This window comes from Copadichromis virginalis, linkage group LG14, assembly GCF_057382275.1.
Source record: "Copadichromis virginalis isolate Kocher_CV1m ecotype Utaka linkage group LG14, C_Virginalis_male_GT1.1, whole genome shotgun sequence".
Taxonomy (NCBI): Eukaryota; Metazoa; Chordata; class Actinopteri; order Cichliformes; family Cichlidae; genus Copadichromis; species Copadichromis virginalis.
The window spans coordinates 21,548,817-21,575,469 of NC_140631.1; the positions used below are offsets into that span (position 1 = coordinate 21,548,817).

Sequence of the window (26,653 nt, forward strand, 5' to 3'; positions counted from 1 at the left end):
ACAGTAGATTTATCAAGTATACATTAATTTGTCTATGCATTTTCGCCAGGATGACAGCTGGGAAGTACTTGTACATTTGTATGCGAAAGCCTGCCCTGTAAAAACCTTCCCCCAGGCTCAGTAATGCAGCTGTCAAATACACTTAACAAGGTTTCTGGGGGGTTATCTTACTGGTGGGTACAACACAGTAGTTGAGTCCTTCCAAAAAAAGAAATCAATGCAAATATTGTTGATTATTTGCAGCGATAACACAAAATTTTAGGTAGAATTTAAAGACACTTTGAAAATTGTGGTTTCATATAAAATCACCCTTCTGGTACCTCACAGAAAAGCTGTGAAAACTAACTTTATGGTCAATTAAAAAAACAATAACCACCTTTTTACTTTCCCTGGCTTTAAAGACCGACTTCCCTTGACTCTGGAAGACCTGATGAACACCATTATGTCTGACATACACGTTACTTTTGACTGATAGGCTTGACACAGTTTATGTAAAGAGAAATGCTAATCTTCTGAGCCACTGATGAATACTTACATAAGATGCATGTTTTGCTGATGTCTCAGATGGTTACTGCAGATTCTGGTTCTCCATGCATCATACAAAACGAATGGACGGTCTTGGACAGATTTTTTTTTTCTCTGCTGCCGCAAAGTGTAATAAAAATGTTTAGCAACCCCCTACGCAAAATAATCCACTGATTTAAGCTTAAAGTTGACAGATGTCTTTAAGTGATAAACTCTAAGCTTAAGATGGCAAAGCTGTCCCACTAAACAACGGCACCTAGTTTCATGTTAATAAAAAACTTTTTCGCTGTGTTGCAACTCGTAATATTTTTTTAGGCAAAAAGCTACGCTGCCATGTTTTTGACTGATGTGTTTATTGTCTAGCCAACTGTAAGCCCTCTACTGCATAGCATACACTTTAGAAATAGTCGTTTTTGTTAATAGGAAATGTGGGTATGATGGTGACACGTAAAAAAATATTTAATTAAATTAAAATGTGCAAGCTTTGTAATGCTTCCTCCCATCTGAGACTCTGCTGACAGAATTTTATGGCAATAATGAACACTGGCAGTTTAAAAGGAAATCTGTGCTGTTTGCCCTCTTAACACCATTTCCATCAGTTTGGAACAACACATAGTTGTGCTGGTGAATGTCTAAGTTAGAGGGCAGAAAAGGTATTTGTTATCTCTTATATCAATGGGTTTCAATGTGTAACCATTGTTTTTCCTCCCTGCTACTACTGCGAGCTATTAAGATGTGGAAAGCAGGAATAAAACCTGGTGTTCGGGCGTGTCTAAATACACATTTGGCACTTTTTTATTTTATCTTGTTGGGTTCAAGCAACAAGAATGTCATTTGGCAAGATGTAGTGAATTTGCGACATCCTATTTCTATTAAAATTATGAACTATAATCTGTGCAGGAGTAAACCAGTGACGAAGCCATTCTTTTCTTTCGGAACAGATGTTATTATCAGTTTATTAAGTAAGTTAGATTTAAAGCAACATGAGCAATAATGTGATGTTGTCAAGCATGGAAAGGAAGCAATGAGTACCGCTCATTTGGATTTAAATAACAGATCTTATGCATGTTTTTTGCTTGTTGGGGGCCATCCATTAGTAATAATTTCATTTAGGCTGTTATCGCTGTTCCCTTCATATCATAATAAAAACATTTCATTTAACATCAAATATATATCGATATAATTTAAACTATAACCCCGTATATATTTTTTTACCTTAATCAACCATTTAAACTGATATAAACATTTTTTTACTCAACTGTTTAAGAACACTGGCAGCACTTTAAAGTAACTATAAAATAATACCCAAATCTGCCGGGGCTATCAAATATACAAAGACTATTCAACTTCAAACCTTCAGCTCCCGCTGCATGATGATAGCTTATGAAGACTGTCTCAGATGAATTTGCTTGACATCGCTTGATTTTCTTGAGCAAATTATACTCAGACTACTACGTAATCTGAAACCTGGTGGTTGCACCTGATAGGGCTAGTAGAGAACTGCATACTGTATATTAAAAATATAAAGCCGTTAAAACAGGTTATGTGTGTAAGTGTGAACTGTGTAAGATACGCATACTACGACTAAGTGAATAATTTGGCACAGTACTGTATTATAAGTACTATTTAGTGTGTAGTATTGGATCTGGACACAGTCGAGTGAATGCAAATTAAAATATCAGAATTCTTTGAGGAAGGCTTGATTTATCTTGCCAACCAATCATTACCATCCAAGAGTGAAATGTACAACAAATACAAAAGTGGCTTAAAAGCATTGGCAAATGTCATTCTTCCTTTCATGTCATTAACCGTTTTTTAAAAAGTCATAAAACAACTTAAAACATGAGATAAATTGAGCGATCCCTATATTTTCTATAGTATATATATAGTTCAATTCATCTTATATCTGTCCAAATTTGAGCAATAAAAAGGCACTGAGCTGGGAATAATTTTCAGACCTACACATATAATATGCAATGAAATGGCTGGACTTGGGTTGGTTATAGTTTTCAGTAGGCTAGAAGTAGACAGACCTATAAAGTCAGCCTAATGCTCGTGGTTTTGGCATTTGTCCTTAGATGACTACTAAATTGTCTCCTTTGTGCCTCTCATTAATCACCCGCCACCACAACCAACTTCTCCTAGGTTGATGCTTCCTAATATAACAAGTAGCAGTTGTTAGACGTATGTTTGGTAAAGCATGACGTTACATAGAGACAGCTGCTAGGGGAGGAAGGGGTTGCTGTGTTGTTATCATCCTTGTAAAAGTGGCCATGATGCACAGCAAACGTTTATGGCAATGTTGCCATCTTGCAAAAATTCACCCAACTTTATACTCAGCACCCAGTTTGTTAATGGGAAGTGGATTTGTTCAATTTGCGCAGTTCCATTTCTATTGAGTGCAATTACGGTCATATGTTTGGTCTATCCCCAGGCTTTCTCCAAGCATTCCCGTGTTTAGACGCAGGTCAGAGAGAACCAGATTCCAGGTCTGGAGCTGAGGAATCCAGCTAGATCATGAAGGTTTATATTAAGGTTTCTCTTCTAATTGATTCCATCAGTACACTTCCCTGGGGGAGGGTCCTTGTGAGACTAGCGCAGTAGCTGTTCCTTAAGTCTTTTGAACCGTATCTCTTTTGCTCAGGAGAGACGAGGGCATGTTGTTCTTCTTCACTTATGATGAAAGCCTTTTCAAAGTTTCATTCATACAGGCCATCCCACAGGTCTGAATCAAAGTTTTTCTTAAATAATGCATTTGCATATCCAAAGATCTGTGTAATTGGTTTCCTGCACAAGTTCAAAATCCAGTCACTAACATAATAATTAACTGTGTAACCTGGTCTGTGTATGGGCTCTACAAACTTGTTTCTCTTAGAAACATGGTCCCAATACTGTAGGAGACTTTCCTCATAGAGGCCGGAGGAGCGGAGCGAGAGCTTGTCAGTGAGGCGTGACTGTGGGATGTGCCCGCCTCCAGGAAGTAACATGTCCCTGGGATCTCTTTGGGAAAATTCTCTGGGAGGTCCAGCCTTGAACGAGGGACAAATGAAAAAGAGCGGTCGTCTTTTAACAGTCTGTTGAAAAGAGACGAAAATAAGAGAAGATTAAAAAAAGTAAAACAGAGGTCAAGTAAAATAACATGAATATTAAATCAAGTTATGATCGAATAATGAGTCACACTAAAACAGTAACACCAAATAAAAAGCCTGTGAGGGCGTATACTTCCATAATTTAAGGTACTGTATACAGTATATATGAAACACATTTTTATGCAACATACAGCACAGGTACTTACTGATACGTTGTGGGACTAACATTGATACACCTGGGATGGCTTCCTGATTCAAACTTGCTGGCCAGCGTCACATTGTTTCCAAATAAGCAGTAGCGTGGCATTTTAACACCGACCACACCTGCCAGCACCGAACCTGTGTGAATACCTATCCTCAGCTGAGACAGAAAGGAAAGAAGGTGGTGGGAGAAGAAAAAAACAGAAGTGGAAGGTATGTTAAAGCAGTGAAAGGATTTCATGTGCATATCTTGGAAGCACGCATGCACTTGGCATTAAAACAGACTCTATACAGCGGTTTTACCTGAGTCTGTTTACAGTCCAAAGAATATTACTGTCCGCATCAAAGTTCAGAGCAAGGCGCCCAAACTGAACTCGTCTTGGCCTCTAAAATGAGTAAACAAACCTGCCACTGTTGCAGATGTTCATAAATTTGATTTCCCTGCTGAACCAGGCTGATGCCATTAATTTGTTTGCTGTCTATCCTGCAGTACAAAGGCTATGTTGTGTGCATTGATCCGATAAATGGAAACTGTAGCGTCGTAATCATGGTTCCATATTAGTCTGGATGTTATTACCTAATCTGATATCCTGGAGAAGCAGATTTTTTGAGAGATGAAAATCTTAAAATAGCATGAGCATGAGAGGGAAATTAATCAAATAAATAATTGATTTCATCTCCACTTGGTAACAGATCCATGGCAGCAACGCGGTGTTCGTATTATAATCTGGCTGAAGCATGAATCTATAAATGGCTGGAGTGAAAGCTATCTGGCTATCGCTGCATTTCATGGTCACTCAACCAAGCATTTATTTCTACCACTCGGGGACAAGTCATTGTGGGGGTGTACATGTCTGGCTGTGCGAACAGACCCCTCCCAAATAAGCCAGTGCTACCGAGTCCTGAAGTATTTGAAGACTCTTTCTACAATAAGGATTTTAAAACCATATTTTGACTTATTCGACACACCAGGTAAGTATTCTTTTTACCTGGTGCAAGACCGGGCTTGTTATTTTTCGATTCAGTATCGCAAACCAAATTAGAGAATCAGATATGAAAATACACAATAAAATATATCCAACAGCTTTTACAACTTTTCCTAACTTTTACAGGAAAGTCAGACTTGTTTGGTCTTTCTTTACACACACTGGAGCGCATTTTGGAAAGACCTTGGGAACTATTTTTAAAAACAACTCAGACGATCGACAGCGTAGTGAAATTGGTCCGGATACAGTGCTGCACTAAAACTTCCTTGCAATTCCGCTAGTATTTGTCCACAGTCCCCCATAGTTTGCATTAAAGAAATGGAAATTATTTGTCTCCCCTTAAAAGTACAAGTGTGCCTTTTGAAACGTGTTGGTTGCAGCAGTAAGGGAGAACTTTTTTCCTGTTTCTGGTTTCAAAACCTCTCAGTGACTGTCTGTAGACAAATCTGCATCTTCTGTGCAAACTACCAAAGCAATGACCCTCTTTACAACAATTTCACCAGCAATCTCCAGCAGACTCTTGTCAGCTGGTCAGGGAATACAAATTTTTCCCTAGAGACCAGAGGTTGCCACGTGGTTGCCAGCTGAACTCTAGGGCTGTATGATGGAGGTCCTACTAACTCCTGTCTCTCGTGCTGGTTGTAACTGAAGTTCACTCTTTTGTCACATCTTTTTTGCTTGCTTGGTTTTCATCTTGTATGTTGCTTTAAATCCTGTAATATCCCTGGCTTATCCCATTGGAGCTCTTGCTGTCATGCTGATTCACATTATTGCTACAGTTAGACAGGAAACATGCGAGACAGACATACCTACATCTTTACTACAACAAGTAGATAATAATAATAATAATAATAATAATGGATTGGATTTATATAGCGCTTTTCAGGGCACCCAAAGTGCTTTACAATGCCACTATTCATTCACACACTGGTGGAGGGAAGCTACAGTTGTAGCCACAGCTGCCCTGGGGCAGACTGACAGAAGCAAGGCTGCCATATCACGCCATCGGCCCCTCTGGCCAACACCAGTAGGCGGTAGGGTAAAGTGTCTTGCCCAAGGACACAACGACCAGGACAGAGAGCCCGGGGATCAAACCGGCGACCTTCCGGTTACAGATATGCTTCCCAACCCCCTGAGCCACGGTCTCTATATTTGTTTACCAATACGGTGCTGTGAACCTTGAATGTTGTGTCATTGCAACAGCGTGATTGGCTGATATGTTTTCTGGTTCTGCTGCTGATTGGCTCTTTGAAGGCTGGGAGCGGAACAACCGTGGTCTATGGTGTTGTTGGATGCTTTCATAGATTTCTATTCAAGATTCCTCATAATGTCTCTGGTGGAACCCAGTAGATTTCTAATGATCTGTTTGAGCGTCTCTTCACCTTTGTAATCAATGCCACACTGTGCATTCCAGCACAGTGCATGGTAGTCATAGCAACAACAGCCGAGTGGAGTAGTGAGAGAGAAGGAGCAAGACAGATTGAAAGACAATGGAGAGGGAGACAAAATAACCCTATAATTAGATGGCAAAACCTTGACAGCAGAGGCGGAGAGACAAAGGAAATGAGAGAGACAGAAAGCACAGGAGAAAGGTGCTGCTAGGTGCACTAGTGTGACCTATTTTTTTTCTAGCTAAACCGCTTACAGATGGCCATGTACTTGTCTGTCTCTACAACAGACACTCACACAAACAAATCTACATCCAGCGCCCACACTTCTCTTTCTTTCTCAGTCTCAAAACACAGACACTGTAAAACTCATACACCCTTCCCCTCCCTTTTCGCTGTGAGTCAGCATCCATAGCACATGGCCTTCAGTGAGCCAAAGAGCAAATGGCGCAGCAGCGCAGACGACCAATCGCGTTCTAGCCTCTGGCCAAGCTGACAGAAGCACAAAGATGGAGACAGACTGAGACACAGAGAGGAGGGAGTTGTTGTTAAAGAGTGAATATTTCTCATACAGTCATTCAGCAGTTTGTAAGTTTTACTGAGGTAAAACACATTTAAGGAAACTGCTTTAAGGCTCAGTTAGGTTTCATTTTAACATAACATCAGTCATTCTTCGTATTGTAAGGTATAGACCCTATAGCATTATCTGAAAAAAATACCTAGTCATGCAAACAGTTTTAACGAAAAACAATTGTTGGCAGGACCACTGTCTTAGACTGCATTAGCTTTGGCTAGATGTACCGAAAAAACTGGGAGCTAGGGTTAGCCAGTGTAAGCAAAAGTGCAGCAATACTTAAGCAAAGTTAAGTCAGATTTGTAATTCTGAAACAGTCAGTTAGCTGATTAGTCAATCATTAAAAAAGTCAAATGGGTCCCGCCTCCTAAACATGCTATGCAACGATCTCTTTATAGCATTGCAAAACTGAATGTCTTGGGCTTCTGATTGTTGTTGAGACAAAAGAAGCAATCTGAATGATGTTGCCATGTGCTCTGAGAAAGAAAGAAAGAAAGAAAAAACAGAAGCCTTTTTTTAGACTTTGAAACTGGAAAAAATGCCTGTTAGAGATTATTCCCTAATAGGTGACACTTAATATTAAGTGCCTAATAATTTGTAACAATTCGGTGGTCATTGACAAATTTTATAGAATAGACGAGTAGGCATGCAGGGAGGAGCGGGTTGGTATAAATCAAAAAACTGTGCATTGCTATTTTCTCTTATCATCATATCAATATATTAGAGATTAAAATATATAATTCAGAGAGAAGTTGTTTGACAGCAACACAATGCATTTAGGCATGCAAACATTGTGAAGATAAGTTCAAAATGAGGATCAGGATGCGGAAGAAATGTGATTTAAATAAATGTGGCTTGGCTGCAGGTGTTGGAGTATTTGAAAAACTGCTGGTCTAATGAGATTTCCCCATAAAAACCATCAATGATGTTGCAGAGAGCAGTTCTCTGGGTGCAAATGCCTTGTTGATGTCAGAGGTCAGGGGAGAATGGCCAGACTGCTTGAAGCTGAAGAAGGCAAGAGTAACTCAAATAACCATTCGTTCCAACCAATATATGCAGAAGACCATCTCTGAACCTTGAAGGTGTTGGACTACAGCAGCAGAAGACCACGCCAGGTGCCACCCCTGTCCACTAAGAAGAACAAACTGAAGCTACAATTTGAATGTGTTCACTAAATTTGGTGAATAGAAAATCGGAAAACCATGCCTAGTCTGATGAATCTCCACTTCTGCTGCGACATTCAGAGGGTAGAGTCAGAATTTGCCATAAACAAAATTTAAAGTGTCCCATCGCGCCTTGTATTAATGGGTTATGCTGCCAGTAGTTGTGTAATGGTACAAGTTCAACGACCTTCAACATCAAAAGAGCCATTTTATCCCCTCCTACCAAATAACAGGAGAAAAAAAATAAATAAATAAAATATATATTTTTGTTTTCCCCAAACCTTGTCGGAACAACAGATGAGGGGCTAAGGAATAGTACCAACTGAGCATCGTTTACATGCAACAACCTGCCGGGTTGTTGCATGTAAATGTCCTATACAGGTTGCATGGACGTCCATGTCCATTTCTCAGTTCTGCAGATGCAGTCTCTGTTTGCTGGGGATAGGCCCACTAAAAAAGAATAACAACTGTTTAGTTTGAATATAAACCTGCATACAGAGAGTGTTAACACAGTGTGTTTTGTGAAGTATATTTGGTGAGAAAACCATTGAGGTTTGGGAACAGTTCCTATTAGCCGCAGCAAGCACTACATCACTCCCGTCCACACCTGCTCACCTACTCATACACCCACTCATACACACAAGCACACGCATACATACAGATCGTGGCATAGACCTGTAATTGAGGCAATAATGTAGATAAAAACAACATACAGCACAATGTTTGGTTTCTATACGTGAATCTCTCTTGACATCTCCTCTGTATATGTCTCTGTGTCACTCGATCACTTGCTCAGTCTTCTCTCCGTGGCTAAACATTTTCTCTCACTCCTCTCTCACAGCTCTCGTGTTAGTTTGCATAACAGTGCAGCATTGGCTGGAGCGGAGTGCACTCGCTGAACACCATTTGTCATGCTGAAGTGTTGAATATCTTTATGCCAACATAAAGTGATGAGAGATAAGGAGGAGAGCATCACAAAGCGTGCAAAACAGGGAAAGCAGAACAAGACTGCATTTCGGGATGAAGGGAAAAAAAGAAAGAGGTGAAATTAAAGAAAGGAGTTTGAGCCAGGCTGCGGAGGAGTCGGCGGGGAGATGAGGAGGCGGAGGTGAAAGATAAAGAAGGGAAGGGGAAAATAGAGAGAGAAAGTGGGAGAGCAAGAGAGCAGGCCAAAAATGCTTGGCAAGGTCTTTCTATTTTAAGATGGATGGACAATGTTAGGAGCATGCAGTACACAGAGCAGCATTCTCTCTGTTATTTAACATTTGTCCATCTTAGTCTCTCTTACACTTATGCCTGGTTTGTGGGTCTTGATGTTTATTGTTCCTCAATTTGTTAAAGTCACAAATATCCATTTTTGTCTTTTAAAAAAGAGCTAATTAATTTCATATTTTGCAAAATTGTACTAAACCAGAAGTACTCATTACTCAGTATCTTTTATTTAGGACTTTCTAAATGTTTTGGTTATTCCCAATAAGAAAAACACTGAATATCAAAGCCTCAGCCTGTAATACGATTTAATACAGCAAAGCCTCCAAAGCCACTTTGGCATCGTAAGTGTGCTGGGTGACCTTCACAGTGACTGGACTAAGGATAGTCATAAATAAATCATTCCCTTTTCCTTTTTATTCGTCTAAATTAACATGAGAGGTTGAAACTCGGTTCACTCCTTCGTGACTCTTTGCTTCCCTTCCTACTTAAAATACTGTAGTCATCATTTTTCCCGCAGCTTTCCTTCTCCTCTCTCTTTGAAGCCACACACAATTTAAAGCATTTTTAAAAGTACAGTGAGACCACTGTTAAATGCAGTTCCACAAACTAGCTTTCATTTTCGTACCTATGAAAATGAGCTGATAAGTGATCATTTTGCGATGATGTGTCAAAGCTCACAACACCAACATGATGTGGACAGTACCACTGTTACTATTTCAAGTGCAGCTGTTAAATGTGGCACTATATGGACACATTACACCTACAGGAGCTTCTCAGCCATAAAAACCCAGGCCATGAAGCACCAGGCGCACAGTTTTTAACGCTGATGTTAATGCCCGAGGAGGTTTGGATCTCCACAGCTACTGAGTCAGCAGAGTGTTGCAAACTTTTCCGCACTACACGCCTCAGCACTTGTCGACTCTGCTCTCTAACTTTACTGTTACTGTGGTTCTCGAACACTCCCACTTTGCAATAATACCACTTACAGTTGATCATGAAATATCTAAGAGAGGAGAAATTCCACGAACTGACTTGTTGCAGTGGTGGCATCCTGTTACAGTACTAGGCTCAAATTTAGTGAGCTCTTTAGAACAACCCACAATTTCACAAATGTTTGTAAAGGCGGACAGCGTGGCTACAGGCTGGATTTTATACACCTGTAAAAATGGGACTGGCAAAAAAAGACAAACTTTATAGTTAGGGCAATCCTCCCTCCCTTAGTTATGTTGCAATAGGTCCAGGCTGCTGAGGGCTTCCCATGATGCCATTTTCTTCTTCACTTAACTTTTTTCACTCACCTTTTTCTGTTTATACATCTCTCTGCATTTAATCATTCATTATTATTAATCTCTGTCTATTAATTTCTAATCCACAGCATGTCTTTGTCCGATTTTGGCAAATGAGCCTGGTTCTACCGGAGGTTACTTCCTGTTAAAAGGGAGTTTTTCCTTCCCGCTGTCGCCAAAGCTCTTGCTGATAGGGGGGTCATATGATTGTTGGGGTTTTCTCTGTTTTCTCTTTATTATTGTAGGGTTGTCACCTATATTGTAAACCCGCCCTGAGGCAACTGTTGTTGTGATTTAGTGCTATATAAAATAAATTGAATTGAATTGACTGTAAACATCTGAATTCCAAGATTAAGAGATTAGATACTTTTGTCCATATCCTGTAGTATATTTTTCTAGCAATATAACTGTATTAAGTGTTCCTTTCACACAACAATAGAACAACAATAGGACATAAAAATGTCCATAAAATACAACAAACTTATGTGTTGGACCTGGTGTAAAAAGAAAGATAAAAAAAGAGTATTAACTGCACCAATGTCAGCTAAGCAACACTTAGGCTGTCTTAAATATGTTGTTGGCTTGGGTAAACCATCTTAACATATATTATTTATTGATTAGAAAACATGGAAAAATTGAGAGATAGAAAAAGTAACAAGGGAAGAATCAAGAAAAAGGAAAAGGGGAGCCTATCTTTACCTGTGTTCTTCTCTTCCTGGAACACTTTTTAGTACTAAAAATAAATGACTGCATATAGTACGCACAGTATGTTTTGTCACACATGTTGATATCCTGGGATAACAGCTGCAAAACTAGAATTAATGCAGGATTAAGAGTGTTTTTTTTTCTTCACTTAAATGCACACTGCATATAAATATGCTTCTTGTTCAAGAAAGGATCTTTAAAGCATCTTTAACCAATGTGTTAATAGTGCTAACTGGCTGATGAAATTTTCAAATTAAGCATGCAGTCCAAAGCTTCACAATAGCTGGCTAATTCACGGCACTTCTAAATAAAGTATTCGGTGCTTGGCTTAAGGGTGGTAATATGCCAAGAAAATCTCTTGGCAATTAATAAATGTCACTAACGTCTTCATATCTTTTCAGATTTTTTCTTTCTGTTTCTGGCACTGCTAGAAAGTCTCACAAAGTCTTATTTATAATTATAACCACAGGACATAAAAGAGAAATGACTGCAAACTAAACTTGTTAAGGAAGCATTATCGTAGTGCAGAGGCAGCTCAGTGAATGGTGCACTCAAACTAAGGTTTCATCTTGTTGGAAGTGGATGAATCAGAGAAAACTGTTAAAAGGGAAATATAAGACTAATGAAGCTTATGTGAAAACAAACACTTGCACTTTGTTGCATGCAGTCATTTAGCTACTGTTATGACTGAATGCATTGTTTAAACTGCCATGGAATAACGATTGATAACCGGAGAGGATACGGTGAGATATTTGGGATTCTGATCAGCAAGTAACTGACTGATCACACTTGGTTTGATAAGTCCACATTGTCAAGAATGTCAATATCTGGGAAGTGAAGAGATAAACAGCATCATTCGGCACCAAATTGTAACCACAACCTTACAGAAGGACTTCGGATCAGCTTAAGTTATTTTGATAACAACCAATTCAGCAGAATTTGCCTTTTAGTATGATTTGCTTTACAATTACACACACACATGAAGTTTGAAACGTAAACCTAGGTACAGGATCAACAGTAGCACAAGATTAAACTGTATATAACTTATTCAGGAGACAGCTTTCTATACAAAAAATAGATAAATAGCAGGAAAAAAAGGTTAGGGATGCAGAATAGGAGAGAATAAACAGACGCTTTCAACCCCTTTAGCAAGTTGAAATTATTATAAGGGACGCAAGATGGAAAATGAATGAAAACTCACCTTGATAGGTTTACCGTCAGGCGTCAACACTTCCTCTGAAAGCTCCATCATCTTCAGAGCCATGTGTGCAATCGGCTTTGCATGACTATCAACCTTCTTGTGAAGCCCTCCTGCCACACAGTAGGCATCACCTATTGTCTCAATCTGCAAAATGAAGAGTGGCTATGAGTACATGTAACTATGTTAAGCTAAAGCTGAAGGACTTCAATGAGTAAGGAGCCTTTGCAGAGCCCAAGTGGGTGTTCCTCAGCTGTTGGACATGGTTGGCTGAAGTGACTTGTGCTGGCCCATCTCTGCCCAAAAACATTTGAGGAATGCTCACTACTTCTCTGCAGAGACCTCTCCTTGCTCTCATTCCTGATAAAATATATAAACTACAGCATATCTCTCTTGCCTTAGACAAAAAAAAGTTAAAATGTTTTTAACTCATTCACTGCCAGCCATTGGCAGTGAATGAGTTAAACCCATTGACTCATTCACTGCAATTGACGGCTATAGACGTCAATGGCAGTGAATGAGTTAATCATGATAAAATTATCAGTATTGTATAAAACCAATCAATTGTGGGTTTATTTTTATCTGTTTTCCTGGAAACCATGAACATTTTAAAACTTTTTGTACTTAACCAGGATCAACCTAAAGCTTACATTCAAGTGGAAAAAAATAATTGTTTCTACTATGGTGAATTGCTGGTAAGTGAACCTGATGATTGTCCTATATATTAACCATTGTTATGCTTCCCTGTTAATGGGTTGGGAGGCAGAGATGCTTGGATCAACCTAAATCCACTCACTGGCCACTTTGTTATTTACACCAATTCAAATCGTGAGCAAATCAGTGCATTTAGGCATGTAGACACAATTAAAACAACCTGCTGAAGTTAAAACTGAGCATCAGAGTGAGGAAGAAAGATGATGATGAAAGAAAGCGTTAAGTGTTTCAAAGACTGCTGATAGCCTCGTACACAACCATCTCCAGCTCTCAGATTTACAGAGAATGGTTTGAAAAAGAGAAAAGGCAGTTAGTTCTGGGTGAAAAAGTCTTGTTGATGTCAGAGGTAAGAGGAGAATGTTCAGACTGCTTCAAGCTGATAGGAGGGCAACAGTAACTCAAATGACCACTTGTTACAACCAAGGTCTGCAGAAGAGCATCTGTGAACATATAGCACATTAAACCTTGAAACTAATGGGCTACAGCAGCAGAAGACCACACCAGGTGCCATTCCTGTCAACTAAGAACAGGAAACGTTGGGTTACTTAACGTAATCCCTGGTTCTTTGATAACAGAGTGAGGTGTTTCACTATGGGAATCGCCTCGGCGTGACCAACTACGGAAGCTCCAATGACACCACGTCTGTCTATGACAGACCTGTCGAGCCGTGCTCAGGGCTCCGCCCCCTCGTACTAACACGGCCGACCAGCTCCTCCTAACTCATTCCAAGCAGATTTCTTTCCGTGCCTAAGCAAGGAGGGAAGTGTTGGTGAAACACCTCACTCTGTTATCAAAGAACCAGGGATTACGTTAAGTAACCCAACGTTCTTTTTCTAACTTCGCTCGGTGTTTCACTATGGGAGATATGGCCCACTCCCGGATTGCGCCAGCTCCCGAAGCTACTCTCCAGTGCTACTCCAGGATCTCAGGTCGAACCTGAGGCACCAGAATCCAGCACCATCTGAGCCAGGGATGACTGTGCAACATCCAGCCGATAAAACCGGACAAACGTGTGCGGCGTAGCCCAGCTTGCTGCCGCACAAATATCCTGGACTGATACACCTCTGAACAACGCCCAGGATGTGGCCACACCCCTAGTGGAGTGTGCTCGGAGTCCCGGGGGGGCCTGCAAGCCCTTACAGCTATAAACCAGAGCTAAAGCCTCTACAATCCAATGAGCTAGTCTCTGGCGTGATACGGGCCTGCCCTTGTGAGGGGAGGCCCAGGAAACAAACAGCTGATCCGACTTCCTGAATCCAGCTGTTCTGTCAACATAAGTCCCCAAGGCCCGGACAGGGCACAAAGTGTTCAGCCTCTGCTCCCTCTCGGAAGAGAATGGAGGGGGGTGAAAAGCTAGGAGCTCTACTGTATGATGTTTCCAACACTTTAGGGACAAAGGCTGGGTTAGGCCTCAGGAGTGCTTTAGTGAGTCCCGGGGCCAACTGTAGACAAGAGGGGTGAATAGACAGAGCCTGTAATTCACTAACTCGCTTGGCTGTGGTTAGAGCCAACAGCAGAGAGGTTTTAAGAGAGAGAAACTTCAACCCCACTGCCCCAATAGGCTCAAAGGGGTGGTGGGAGAGGGCGTCTAAAACGACTGACAGATCCCATAAAGGGACCAGTGGTCTAGAAACTGGGAGCGTTCGACGCGCTCCTCTCATGAAGCGACCTACAAGGGGGTGCTGCCCAGCAGGTTTATCACCAAACCCCACGTGGCAGGCTGAAATAGCTGCTAAATAGACCTTTATAGTGGAAAAAGCTTTCCTTTTGTCCAGCAAGTCTTGAAGAAAACACAACAGCTCCACCACTGAACACTGAAAAGGGATAATCTGCTTTTCATGGCACCACTCTTCAAAAACACGCCATTTACTGCTGTAAATGGAACGGGTGGAGGAGGCTCTGGCATTCTGAATGGTTTCAATAACCTTCGGAGGCATGCCTGCTGCCTTCAAATTCCACCTTTCACGGGCCAGGCCCAGAGAGCAACCTGGTCTGGATGGGGATGGTATATCTCCCCCCGCGCCTGAGACAGAAGGTCCCTGCGGATGGGGAGTGGCCATGGCTCGTCCACCAGAAGCTGGATGATTTCTGCTATCCAGTGTTTGGATGGCCACCGTGGAGCTATTAAAATCAGAGACAGCCCCTGATCCCTCACTCTGATCAGTGTTGGGGAGATCAGGCTGAGGGGAGGGAAAGCATACAGCAGAGTTTTTGGCCAAGGATGGGCCAGCGCATCCACGCCCAGTGGCGCGTGTGCGTCTGACAGGGAGAAAAACAGGGGGCACTGTGTGTTTTCTCGCGAGGCGAAGAGATCTACGGCAGCCCGGCCGTATCTCTGCCAAATCTGCTCCACCACCTGTGGGTGAAGCCTCCATTCTCCGAACAGTGGATTTCCTCTGGACAGGAGGTCCGCCCCCCTGTTCAGAATTCCTGGCACGTGAGTTGCCCGAAGGGAGAGGAGCCGAGTGCTGCTCCACATAATTATTTCCCTGGCTAACCTGTGTAGCTGCCGGGAACGGGTGCCGCCCTGGCGGTTGATATAAGCAACTACAGTGGAGTTGTCTGTTTTCACTAAAACATGTTGACCCCGGAGATACGGCAGAAAATGCCGTAAGGCTAGGAGCACCGCGCGGAGCTCCAGCACATTTATGTGATTCAGAGTGAGTCTCTGTGACCAAACGCCATTCACTGCTCTGCCCATCATAGTTGCACCCCAACCTGACAGGGATGCATCTGTGGTCAGCGTCACCCTGGATGATACTGCCCCGAGCGGTACCCCCGCCGCAAGAGCTGTCGGGCTCCTCCAGGGCCGGAGAGCCGCAATACACGGCTGCGTTATTTTTACACCACGACTGAGATGTCGGCGAGGGCACAGCTGCAGAGAAGCGACCCACCGCTGAAAATCTCTCATCATAAGCAGCCCCAAGTGTACCACCGATATCACCTAGGCCATGAGGCCAAGGAGGCGGAGTCGGAACCGCACGACTTTCCCCAGCTGAAAACGGGAAAGACAGTGAGTGAAGGATGCGATCCTCCGCTCTGAAAGTGCGATACGATAAGAGATGGAGTCTATTCTGAGCCCCAGATACTCTGTAAACTGTGCGGGTTCCAAGTGGCTCTTTTCCAGGTTGATAGTGAACCCAAGCTCCGTGAGGTGATTCACCACCACCTCGGAGTCTTTGATCGCCTGCTCGCGCGATCGTGAGCATATTAGATAATCGTCTATGTAAGAAAATATTCTGATGCCGCTGTTCCTTAACGGAGACAGCGCTGCCTCCACACATTTGCTGAACACCCTCGGAGCTAAGGATAGCCCGAATGGGATAGTTTGAAACTCGTACGCTACGCTCTGATAAGCGAACCTGAGATATTTCCTGTGTGGAGGATAAATGGCGATGTGAAAATATGCGTCTGATAGGTCGATTGTAACAAACCAATCGCCTGTGTGAATTGAGCGACAAAGCGTCTTGTGTGTGAGCATTCTGAACGTGTACTTTCTCAAATGCTTGTTTAACACACGCAGATCCAGAATAGGACGGAGCGACGTTCCGTCCTTTTTCGGGATGAGGAAATAGCGGGAGTAAAAGCCCTGCTGAGCTTCTTCGCTGGGAACCGCTCCGATCGCCTGTTTGTGTAACAGGGAGGATATTTCCTCCTCCAGCACATTCGCTGAATCGCGACTGGCCACAGAAGCTAACACTCCGCCGAATCTCGGTGGTTTTGCCGCAAACTGTAGTCTGTAACCATGGGAAATGGTTGACAAGACCCAGGGATGAACTGCGCATGCGCGCCACCGCTCCAGCCGCGCTGCGAGCGGGCCTCTGAAGAAGCGGTAGCGTGACGTCACCCCTGTCTCCCGGAAGGAGTTGGGGCTCTCCCCCTCGGGAAGAGCGTGAGCTCCCCCCGCTGGGAACAAAGACAAATTGCAGTGATTTTCTTTTGTTTTTATTTTGAAACTGGGGGGACATTCTGCCCTTGGCAAACTGCCTGGCTGCAGAAATGCACGTTTTATTTCTTTTGTTACCCCCAAACCACAGTGAAGTGTCTGGTGACTCTGGGCAGTGCTTGGTGACACAGACAGAGTGCTTAGAAGTGTTTGGTGACACTGCGCCATTTGTCCACAAGTCTGTCCTCCCTGAACTGGAGGAGGAGACTGAGAGGGTGCTCCTGGTGAACTGGAAACTTCCGGAGACCCTGAACTTTGGAGTGATTTGTTTACCCCTTCTAACACCTTCCTTCTCTTTGGGGAAGAAAAGAGGGGTGACACAGAATGCGTGTGCTAGGCTGACCGCTTCTTTTTCCCCTCTCCGGGGTGTGACGGCTTGTTCTTTGCAGCAACTGCTACAAAGGAATGCTTGCCCCAAGGTCTTCGGTTCTCTACCTTGGCCTGGTGGGCACCCTGCTGGCCTCCTGCTCCTCTTTGCATTCTGACCCCACTCTGTCTCCCTCTCGCAGCTGCTGCTGTTGCTGCAAAGCCAGCTCTTGGCACCTGCTGGGGCTGAGAGTTAGGTTTTCTGGGTAAGCAGAGATTGAATGCTTCACCCTCCTGCTTTCTGCGGGTGCTTGTTTCTCTCATTCTCTCCAGGGCTGGGCCAAAGAGACCCTTGGTTGGGTCATAGGCTGCATCCATGACCTCAGCCTTCTGAGCATCACCCAGGCCTGACAGGTTTAGCCACAAGGCTCTCTCACCCGAGACTGCAAGGCCCATAACGCGACCACACCCTTGGACTGCTCCCCTGGAGGAGCGAAGAATGAGATCATTAACCACGCAGATTTCATCCCAGAGGGCTGGGTTCGGGGAACCCGAGTCAAGCTGACGGCCCATGTCTTCCAGAATTTCTGCCTGATATGCTGATAGCAGTGTGACTGCATTAAGCGAGCACACTGACTGTGCAGCATATTTGTATGTCCTTTGATAAATAGATGCCGTGAGGCGATCTATCTTGTTGGGCAAAGAAATGCTAGAAGAAGCTGAGATTGCCCTGCGGTTAGGGTGAAGGTGATACGCCACTGAAGGCTCCACTGCTGGGGGTTCAGTCAGCCCCAGTTCACCCATCCCCTGGATCTCAAGCTTAGAGCAGCCCTTGGTCGGAAGCTTGCTTTTAAAAGGGCTTGACCAATAGCGACTCATTTCTTTCATGCAGGCTGGGACTGCTGGCAGAAGCTGCTTTGATGGCGGCAAGGCTGGTGGGAGCCTCTTGCCGTCGTACAAGTCGCGTTCTGCCCCTTCGGCATCCTGGGCGGCTGGCCATGGGATGCCTAGCTTGGCAGCAGCCCGTTACAGACCTCGTACAAATTGCTGTCCACCAGGGGTGCAACTTCAGCCCCACTCGGTGGCCTGGACTGCTGGGGAGGAAAGGTAGAGTCATCCTCCTGTTCCTCATCCATGTCCTCCAGGTCGAGGAGGTCGGAGTCGGCATCGCCCTCCGCGTCCTCGCCACCCGGCTCGCCCACGTTTTGATCGAGGAGGTCCTCGAACGATGGGGGCATGAGCGGGGACTCTTCTTCCATCATGTCCGCCCAGCTTGTGGAGGCTTGCGGATGACGGATATCGCTCGTAGCAGTAGCAGCCGACAGGCAGGGGTCCTGACTGTTCGTTACTGCTACTCTCAGCCTCCTTTCCAGGACTTTCTCTGGCATCAAAGCACAGTGTGGGCATCCCTGAGGGTCCGCCAGTGAAGCCTGAGCATGCTTGGCACCCATACAGACGATGCACATTGGATGAGGGTCCCTGCCCGAGATGGTGGCACCGCATGATGCGGGGCACGGGCGGGATGCAGCCTCTTTAGCCTTCGGCTCCGACCTTTTGGCGGGCGTAGGAGCCGTAGACATGGTTAGCGGAAAGGGGTGAGACTAGGCTACACCAGGCTCGTCTCGACACGTTAGCCCGTAAGTAGCTAGGACTAGCAGCGGGTGTTAAATCCGATCTAGTCGCGGCGGGAGTCAGCTCGTCGTGACACGTTAGCTGCACTCCGCTAGCCAATATCGTTAGCAACTTAATGCTAACCGAACCCTACGTCGACCAACAAGCTAATGCTAGTGAGACGCTAATGTGGTTCGTGGCCTGCTAACAAGTTAACGAACAGCTCGCCGTAACGCGTTAGCCCGAGTCACACAACGTCGGCTACCTTGCTAACTAAAACCAGGAACCGCTGGGACAGCTCGCCTGACGCGGTTGCTGTTCCACAGTGCAACTCTAAGTACACTTCTTTCGAAGGACTTACTCAGCACGATCCAAACTGGAACCGGAAAAACTGCGTTCGGCGACGTACTCCTACACGGGATGCCTGAGAACTGTTAAGCAGCTAATCAAGTTAGCCTGGATGCGCTGAGGGAGCTCAAAGTAGTTTCTCACGGGAAGAAAGCGAGAATGAGTTAGGAGGAGCTGGTCGGCCGTGTTAGTACGAGGGGGCGGAGCCCTGAGCACGGCTCGACAGGTCTGTCATAGACAGACGTGGTGTCATTGGAGCTTCCGTAGTTGGTCACGCCGAGGCGATTCCCATAGTGAAACACCGAGCGAAGTTAGAAAAAGAACTGACGCTACAGTTCAATTGGGCTCACTCACTGAAAATTGGACAGTAGAAGATTGGAAAAAGTTGCCTGGTCTGATGAGTCTCCATTTCTGCTGCAACATTTGGATAACAGGGTCATCATGAAAGCATGGACCCATCCTGCCTTCTCTCAACAGTTCGGGATGCCAGTGGTGGTGCAATAGTGCCTCTGAGTACCAACTGAGTACCGTTTCACTAGCTGGGCCCACGTCCTTATTTTAGGTTTGGCAGCATTTTTTAGTAGATAAAGATGAATGGCTTAATCTAGAATTGAGCTGCAGTTTGGGGAAGGCCTAGATGGGCCTGGCAGATTCCCATGTACTAATGAGAAATGAAGAAGTGAAAGAGTTGAAAAAGGGGAGGGAGGTTGGGACACGAAGAACTGGGGGGGTCATATATAGATAAGACCCAGAAAGGGCGTGTTTGGAGGTGTGGTCCTGCTCCTGAAATTCAGATCATTTATCTCCAATTAACCAACACAGTTTGCTCACCATGTCTATCCCTTTATGACCGCAGTGTACCCCATCTTCACATTATCATACTGGTGCCATGTCACAAAGCTCAAATCATTTTAAACCAGTTTCTTGAGCAGAACAATGAATTCACTGTATTCAAATGGCCTCCATCAGACCTCAATCGGTTGTTTCTGTGATGTGGTGGAACAGGAGATTCACATCAGGGTGTAGCTAACAAATCGGCAGAAACTGTGTGATGTGTACGAATACCAAACACGTCACATTTTCTGTGCTCATCATTAGTTTTTCCAATCCCCATTGATTAATGAGGATTTTACACTTAAGAGAGGTTTCACCTCTTCTCAAGTATACTGATTCTGTGTAATATCCAAACTATGACAACTGCTGCATAAACAGAAGAAGATTTAAGCCATAAAGCCAAGTATTTCCTAGTCTGCAGTAGCAGCAAGTGTAAACAGTTTAAGAACGCACGTGTCAATAAAGCAAACAAAGTGTCACTTTCATGGATGTCTCCACATGACAACACAAACTAGGTGTCATGGACACAGACTTTTAAAAAATGGCACAGAAGTGTGTGTTTGTGTGTGTGTGGTGGTGGTTGGGGAAGGGGAGTAGAGAGGCTTGGAGACAAACTGCTCTCATTAAGGCCTGCCACCGGCTAAATCATTTCGACAGTAACCATGACAATGGCGACATATGGGTGATTCAGTCTCCTCACCATGTCCTCCTGTTTCTGCTTTCTCTTTGACACACACAAGCTGACACCCTAACTCTTCCCCTGCTATACACATATACCTCGTTACATACAGTCAACTTCCCTGCCTTCACCCTCTGCATCTCACTTCGCCGTGTATCTGATATGTGTGTGACACTTCTGAGAGAGAACACAGTAACAGCGCATTTTTATGGGAAATTGTATGCTGCCGTCACGCTCACTGAGGTACCAAGGTAGAGATGAAAGATGACTGACGATGGCGATGATGGAGAGGAGCGAAGGTGGAAAAATTGAAAACAGGTAAAAAGATTGGAAAAAAAGAGGACGTGGTAACAGAAAGTAAAGATGAAAAAAGAGGAAAAGACAGCAGACTACAGTGATACAGTAACTAGGCATAAAGCCACACTGTCAGATGGACAATATTGACACATCTTTGTTAAGCTCTCACAGACTGGCCATTAATCAGTTACTTTTTCCACAACACAAGTGCACCCACACATGAGGGCACGTACACACACAGTGCACGCACACGCACTTGCACAAACACAGTGACACACCCTGAAAAGGCTGGCTCGTGTGGTAACACTCCAAAGATTCCAAGAAATGAGGGCTCTAACTTTCTGGGAAGGTTTAAATTTGGGAAAACAATCTTAATGAACTCATTTTACACAAGTATACTCATTAACCGGTAAAGATATTACATTTGCAACCAAATCAAACTGCTCCTCCCTAAATAATATTTCACAGTTCTATTATTACTACATCCTATGAAGGAGGCGGATATCTTTCGGTCTACTGACCTTATAAACATCCAGAATGCCACACTGGTAGTCGAAGCGTGTGTAAAGTTCATTCAGCATGGAGATGACCTGCATAGGCGTACACTGAGCGCACACGGCAGTAAACCCCACAATGTCTGAGAAGAGCATCGTGACGTCATCAAACTTGCGAGCGGGCACCGGCTGACCCTGCCACAGCTTCTGCGCCACATCGCCCGGAAATATGGAATAAAGCAGGTCCACGGTTCTCCTCTTTTCCTCTTCCAGTGCCTGATGAGTCCGCTCTAATGTGGCCTGGAAGAGAAGAGCGAGAGGTTGTGCGCTTTGCTTTGAAGAGGGCACTGATGACAGAGATGCTGAGATGTGGGAGTACTGCATCAAATTTTTTAAAAATGCTGGTGGATGCAAATGTATTTATGTGTGATTGTTTTTTCTGGATTGTGTGTGTCTGTATATGTTTATTTGCATCTCTGGGTAAGCTTCTTAGTGCTATACCATTGTTCAAGCAGGCAAGTTGACTCAGACATAGCTATTTATAACACTAGCCTGGGGGTGTAGTTGCAGTGAGAGTGATGCAATGAACAGACGCACAGGATTGGGTCAAGACTCAGTGACTTGCTCAAGGGTACTTTGAAAGCAAATTATGAGAGGAAGTCCCAGGAGCCACATTTTTTCCAGGCAGTATGCATTAATACAGTCAATATGGAGCTTTAAGTAGCCGGTACAGCTGAGGCACTGGATTTAATTTGTTCACTTCAGTTGTTCGCATTGTGGAAAAGCTCAAATAAACATACTGAATATTTTTGTGTAGTTTCACCAGTTTAGGCGCCATGACTTGGTCTCTGACAAACTGAACAGCAGCAAAGAACAAGGTGAGCCTCACATGAAGTGAGGCAGTCAGTAGGTAGTAGAGGAAAAAGAGAGAAGAGTAGCTTGCTGTAGACACTCACTGTGTTAAGACTTCAACAAGCAGTGAGCCGTAACTCTCAACATTGAGTTCATACTTAGCATCACAAGAAAAGATTGCAACGTAACAAACACATGAGTGAAATGACTATAGCTTAAGACCATACACTTTCTTATTCTTGATATATGTTGCTAGCTAGTGCTAACCCCCCCCCCCCCCCCCCCCCCCCCCCCCAAAGCCCAAACAGCTGGTCTGTCCTTAATCTGACCTATAAATGTGCTTCTGGATGAAGCACAAAAACACAAAACTTCACTCGTAAACCTTTGTGGAAAGCCTTCCCATTAATTAAATGGGTAAATTAGTTACTTTGCCAGAGCCTACACTGTCAACCGATTTACCTTGAGTTTATCCATTCTCTTCTTCAGGCCATCCTGAGCCTTGGCCTGCTCCCCAACCAGGATAACATCCCGTGTGGCATCATGGATGGGGATATCTGACAGGTGGAGACCTCTGCCCATCAGCTCCTCCAACTTATCCACACGGGGAGAGCCCAGAAACATCACGGAGCACGACTCGGGCACATGGATCATCTGACCCTTCAACTCCATCACCTGGCAGGGAGAAGAGTTAAAGAGGCAAACGTCTATTTACTTTTTCTTTACTTAAAGAAAGCAGGCAGACTGTGGTTTTGACATCAGCTTTGTAGCTTTAAAACGACAGATTCTTGTTATCATAACCATGTTCAATTAATACTAGTAGCAGACAAATAATGATCTACAGTACTTGTACTAATGAAACAAAAGTGACACGTTTGGATTATGACTGATAAAAGACCTACTGATGTTTTTAATATCCAGCTATTATCCAATATCAAGCCCCATTATAGTCGTCTAGATATAGCTCAAGGTCAACAGCTGTTTATTCGGTGGCTATTTGTTGGATGTGCTCAATATTAGTTTTCAATAAAAAAATTATATGCAATCATACAAATAATAACATAATGAGTCAAAAAATTGCAGTCTGCATCCAAATGTACATATACATAATGCTGTAACTACAACACAGATCAGAATTACAGCAACAGCAGATTACTATGATTTAGCTAACGTTTTGAATAAGATTTTGAAAGGCAAGATCAAATGTTTTATAATGTATAAATGCACGCAGACTTCTTGGGAAAGGGTCTGTAAGAACTGGATAAAGTTTATTAGCATTAGCAACAGTTACAATGTTAGTAGATCCATGGACAACAAAAACTTCAGCCAAAGAAGGCTAATACTGGTTTGGCGAAAGGTCAAAAGATGTGGTCAAGTTGGGTAAACTGTAACAAAAAAAAAAAGCGACCCAATCCATAACCGGCAGCTCTACTGCCAACAATATCTTCACAGTATCAGAGAGATTTCAGTGAGGTTTTAATAGCTTCTGACATTTTGCTCACAAGCACTTACACCCAATGACAAATGTGTGCAGGACCTGCTACATGTCCTTACCACAGGTGTGAGGAACATAAACAAAACAAGCCACCTTTTGCTCTTTGCAGACATAATGTAGAAGGGAGAGACTGAGGCGAGCATGGATGGCAGATTTACAAGGAGATAGTGAAGAAAGGCATTACCGCCCTTTTGAACATGACTCTGAGTTGTGTCATGATGCTAACTAAGTGCTAGAGGCCCTGTGGATTAGCCCCTTTTAATTTTTCTCTCTCCTGCTCAGTCCTTAACCCTGCTCCTTCCTTTTTCTTCAGTTCCTCTTCTTCATTCTCTCTTCACTCGTCTTTCGTTCCTCTCTCTCTGAACTCGTCTCTGTCTGCTCCATTCCTTCTCGCTCTCCCTCTTTCTCCATAGTGTCAGATAGATTATTCCGCCAGTGAGCACACTGCAGCCCTGTTTTATTTATAGCACAAGGCTCTCCTAGGTCTGCATAATACATACAGTCTACATCTACACACAAACACGGCATTTCCCCACACATACATCGAAGAGGGACACACTCACGCGGCCTGTGACTGTCTGTTTCTCAGAAATGCCGACAGTCATACATACAAAAATGCATGCAAACATATTTGCACATATGCAGGCTGCAACTCATAGGATCTGAATCTTGTTGTGATTCAGTTCAGATGAAAACTACTGGTTGACAGAGTTCATCGCACTGGAAAAACAGTCATGTGAGCATAACTGCTCGTACACGCCGATGCACGCGCTCAAATGCACGCAGAGAAAAAACATATGCCAACCTGAACAAATGTCTTTGTGAGCTGCTGTTTCCTGAGGTTGAGCCTGGCCAAGTGGGAGGGCCTACATGTCTGACATACTAACAAGTATCTCCATGGAGACTGTGACATCAGTACAAATATACTACTCTCCGTCTTGTCGGTCTCTACGCAGCCTTTAAATGCTTTTTTTCTGACTCTTTCACATGATCAAAAAGTAACACTGATATTTTTTTCTCTTTGAAATCTGATTTGCATGAAAACACAAATTATAAATTGATCTTACAACTTATTTTAGTTCAGCTAACTGCTGATATTGGAAGCAAGGCAACATTGTTTCAATAATGACATACGGGTCCTAAGTTTGCCTGCTTTTAAGCACTTTGAAGGCTCCTAGTTGTTATTAATAAAAGTTACACAGAAAACACTGATTGTAACTCAGTTATCACGATGTCATCACGATGTCCCTCAGTGTTTCTATTTAGTGTGTACATCTTATCAGACCACTACTGTAACACGATATGTACTATTAATTAGATAAGTATGATATATTGGTGCCCAGTATATTACAGGCCGATAAGATTGAAAATTAAATTACTGTTATTGTTCCAATAAAGGCCGATTATTGCATCTGATAACGCGGAGCACAGCTGTCGACCAGAGACATCCCTCGAAACCCTGCTGTGAGTGGAGATTTTGACCTCCTTGTTTTTCTCTCATCTCCTGTGCTCTCCATAGAGGAGGCAGGGCTGAACTCCTCACACTTACACAAAGGGGACCATGTGTGACTTGTCACTTTATTTAAAGATGACAATACAGATTGAAAGCGATCGTTAAACAACGTTTTGGAGTAAATATACAAAACAACTTGTAGCCATGTATTGACAGTATGTCAGTCAGGAGATCAAGTTTATATTCAACTGTTTTTTGAAATACGTTAGTGTGTTTCTAAATGTATGGATAGGTCCTGTTTTTATTGGGAAAATATGTATAAACATTAACATGCAATAGTTTGCAAACTACCACTCATTTCTTTATATTTTTTGGGGGGCAAACATAGAAAACATGAAATATTTTTTAAACCATTCAGGGCTCGTCCGGGATTTGAACCCGGGACCTCTCACACCCGAAGCGAGAATCATACCCCTAGACCAACGAGCCAGCACAAATATAGATTCTGGCCCAGGATTTTTGCACATTACTGTACATCTATATAACAAATACATGTTTTGCTGGTCCCAATTTGGCATTCGTAGGATTCTGTTTCATATAATCCATTATTATGCCAAAACAGGCCACACCAAAACAATGGTTGGTTATCAGTAGAGTAGATGACAGTACATTACAGTACAGTGTACTAGCAGCAAGACCATCATTAAAGATCAAGCACTTCCAAGCTCTCATGAAAAACTAATAGGAGCATGACAGAAGCCTGAATAATGTCTAATAATAAGTCATCATTAAAAAGCCCCCACATTAACTACATGAAGTCCAGTAATTGACAGATTAATGTGCACTGTAATGTCTGCACCGTGTCACGGCATTGGGATATCAGCCCTACAAACATCCAGCAATAATTTCAAACCATCCTCCAGATCTAACATAATTTTCTGAAAGGACTGTTGTAAACATTCACAACTGTTAGTCTCCTTTTTTGTTGATTTTCAGTTTTTTCGATACTGTTTCACAAAGAAGGTTGAATTTTATTAAATAAAGAGGGTTTTTGTACAGTAGCTATAATTGTACTGCTGCCTCGCCACCTTGCTCTGAATGTCCGTCCCTGTCGCTCCGTCGCTCCCATTTTTTGTGTTAGTCCGCGAGAAAACTCACACACACACACACACACACACACACCCCTGGAGGCAGTCGTGCTACCCTAGTTGTGCGCCTCTGTTTAGCTCAGCACTCTCCTCTGCTTCTGCCTGCATCCCTGTCATCATTGCACAGAGAAAGAGGAGGCGAGCGAACTGTA

General features: G+C 43.4%; 1 protein-coding gene, 1 non-coding gene and 1 pseudogene across 3 annotated transcripts in view; all 3 read right to left on the minus strand.

Moving 5' to 3' along the window:
- Positions 1–600: 600 nt before the first annotated feature.
- gucy1a2 (guanylate cyclase 1, soluble, alpha 2) overlaps positions 601–26,653 on the minus strand; it is a 52,085-nt gene continuing 26,032 nt past the window's right edge. For both annotated transcript variants that reach the window (XM_085429895.1, XM_085429894.1), the window contains 5 exons: positions 22,868–23,080; positions 21,584–21,856; positions 12,331–12,474; positions 3,821–3,975; positions 601–3,599 (listed from right to left, as the gene is read on the minus strand). In XM_085429895.1, coding sequence (XP_085286021.1) covers positions 3,380–3,599; positions 3,821–3,975; positions 12,331–12,474; positions 21,584–21,856; positions 22,868–23,080 — 1,005 coding nt within the window. In that variant the 3' untranslated portion in view covers positions 601–3,379. The remainder of the gene's footprint in view (positions 3,600–3,820; positions 3,976–12,330; positions 12,475–21,583; positions 21,857–22,867; positions 23,081–26,653) is intronic.
- On the minus strand, positions 17,321–18,873 carry LOC146693906 (uncharacterized; annotated as a pseudogene).
- Positions 25,771–25,842, minus strand: trnap-cgg (transfer RNA proline (anticodon CGG)). Its single transcript has one exon. It is a non-coding gene; the product is annotated as a tRNA-Pro (tRNA).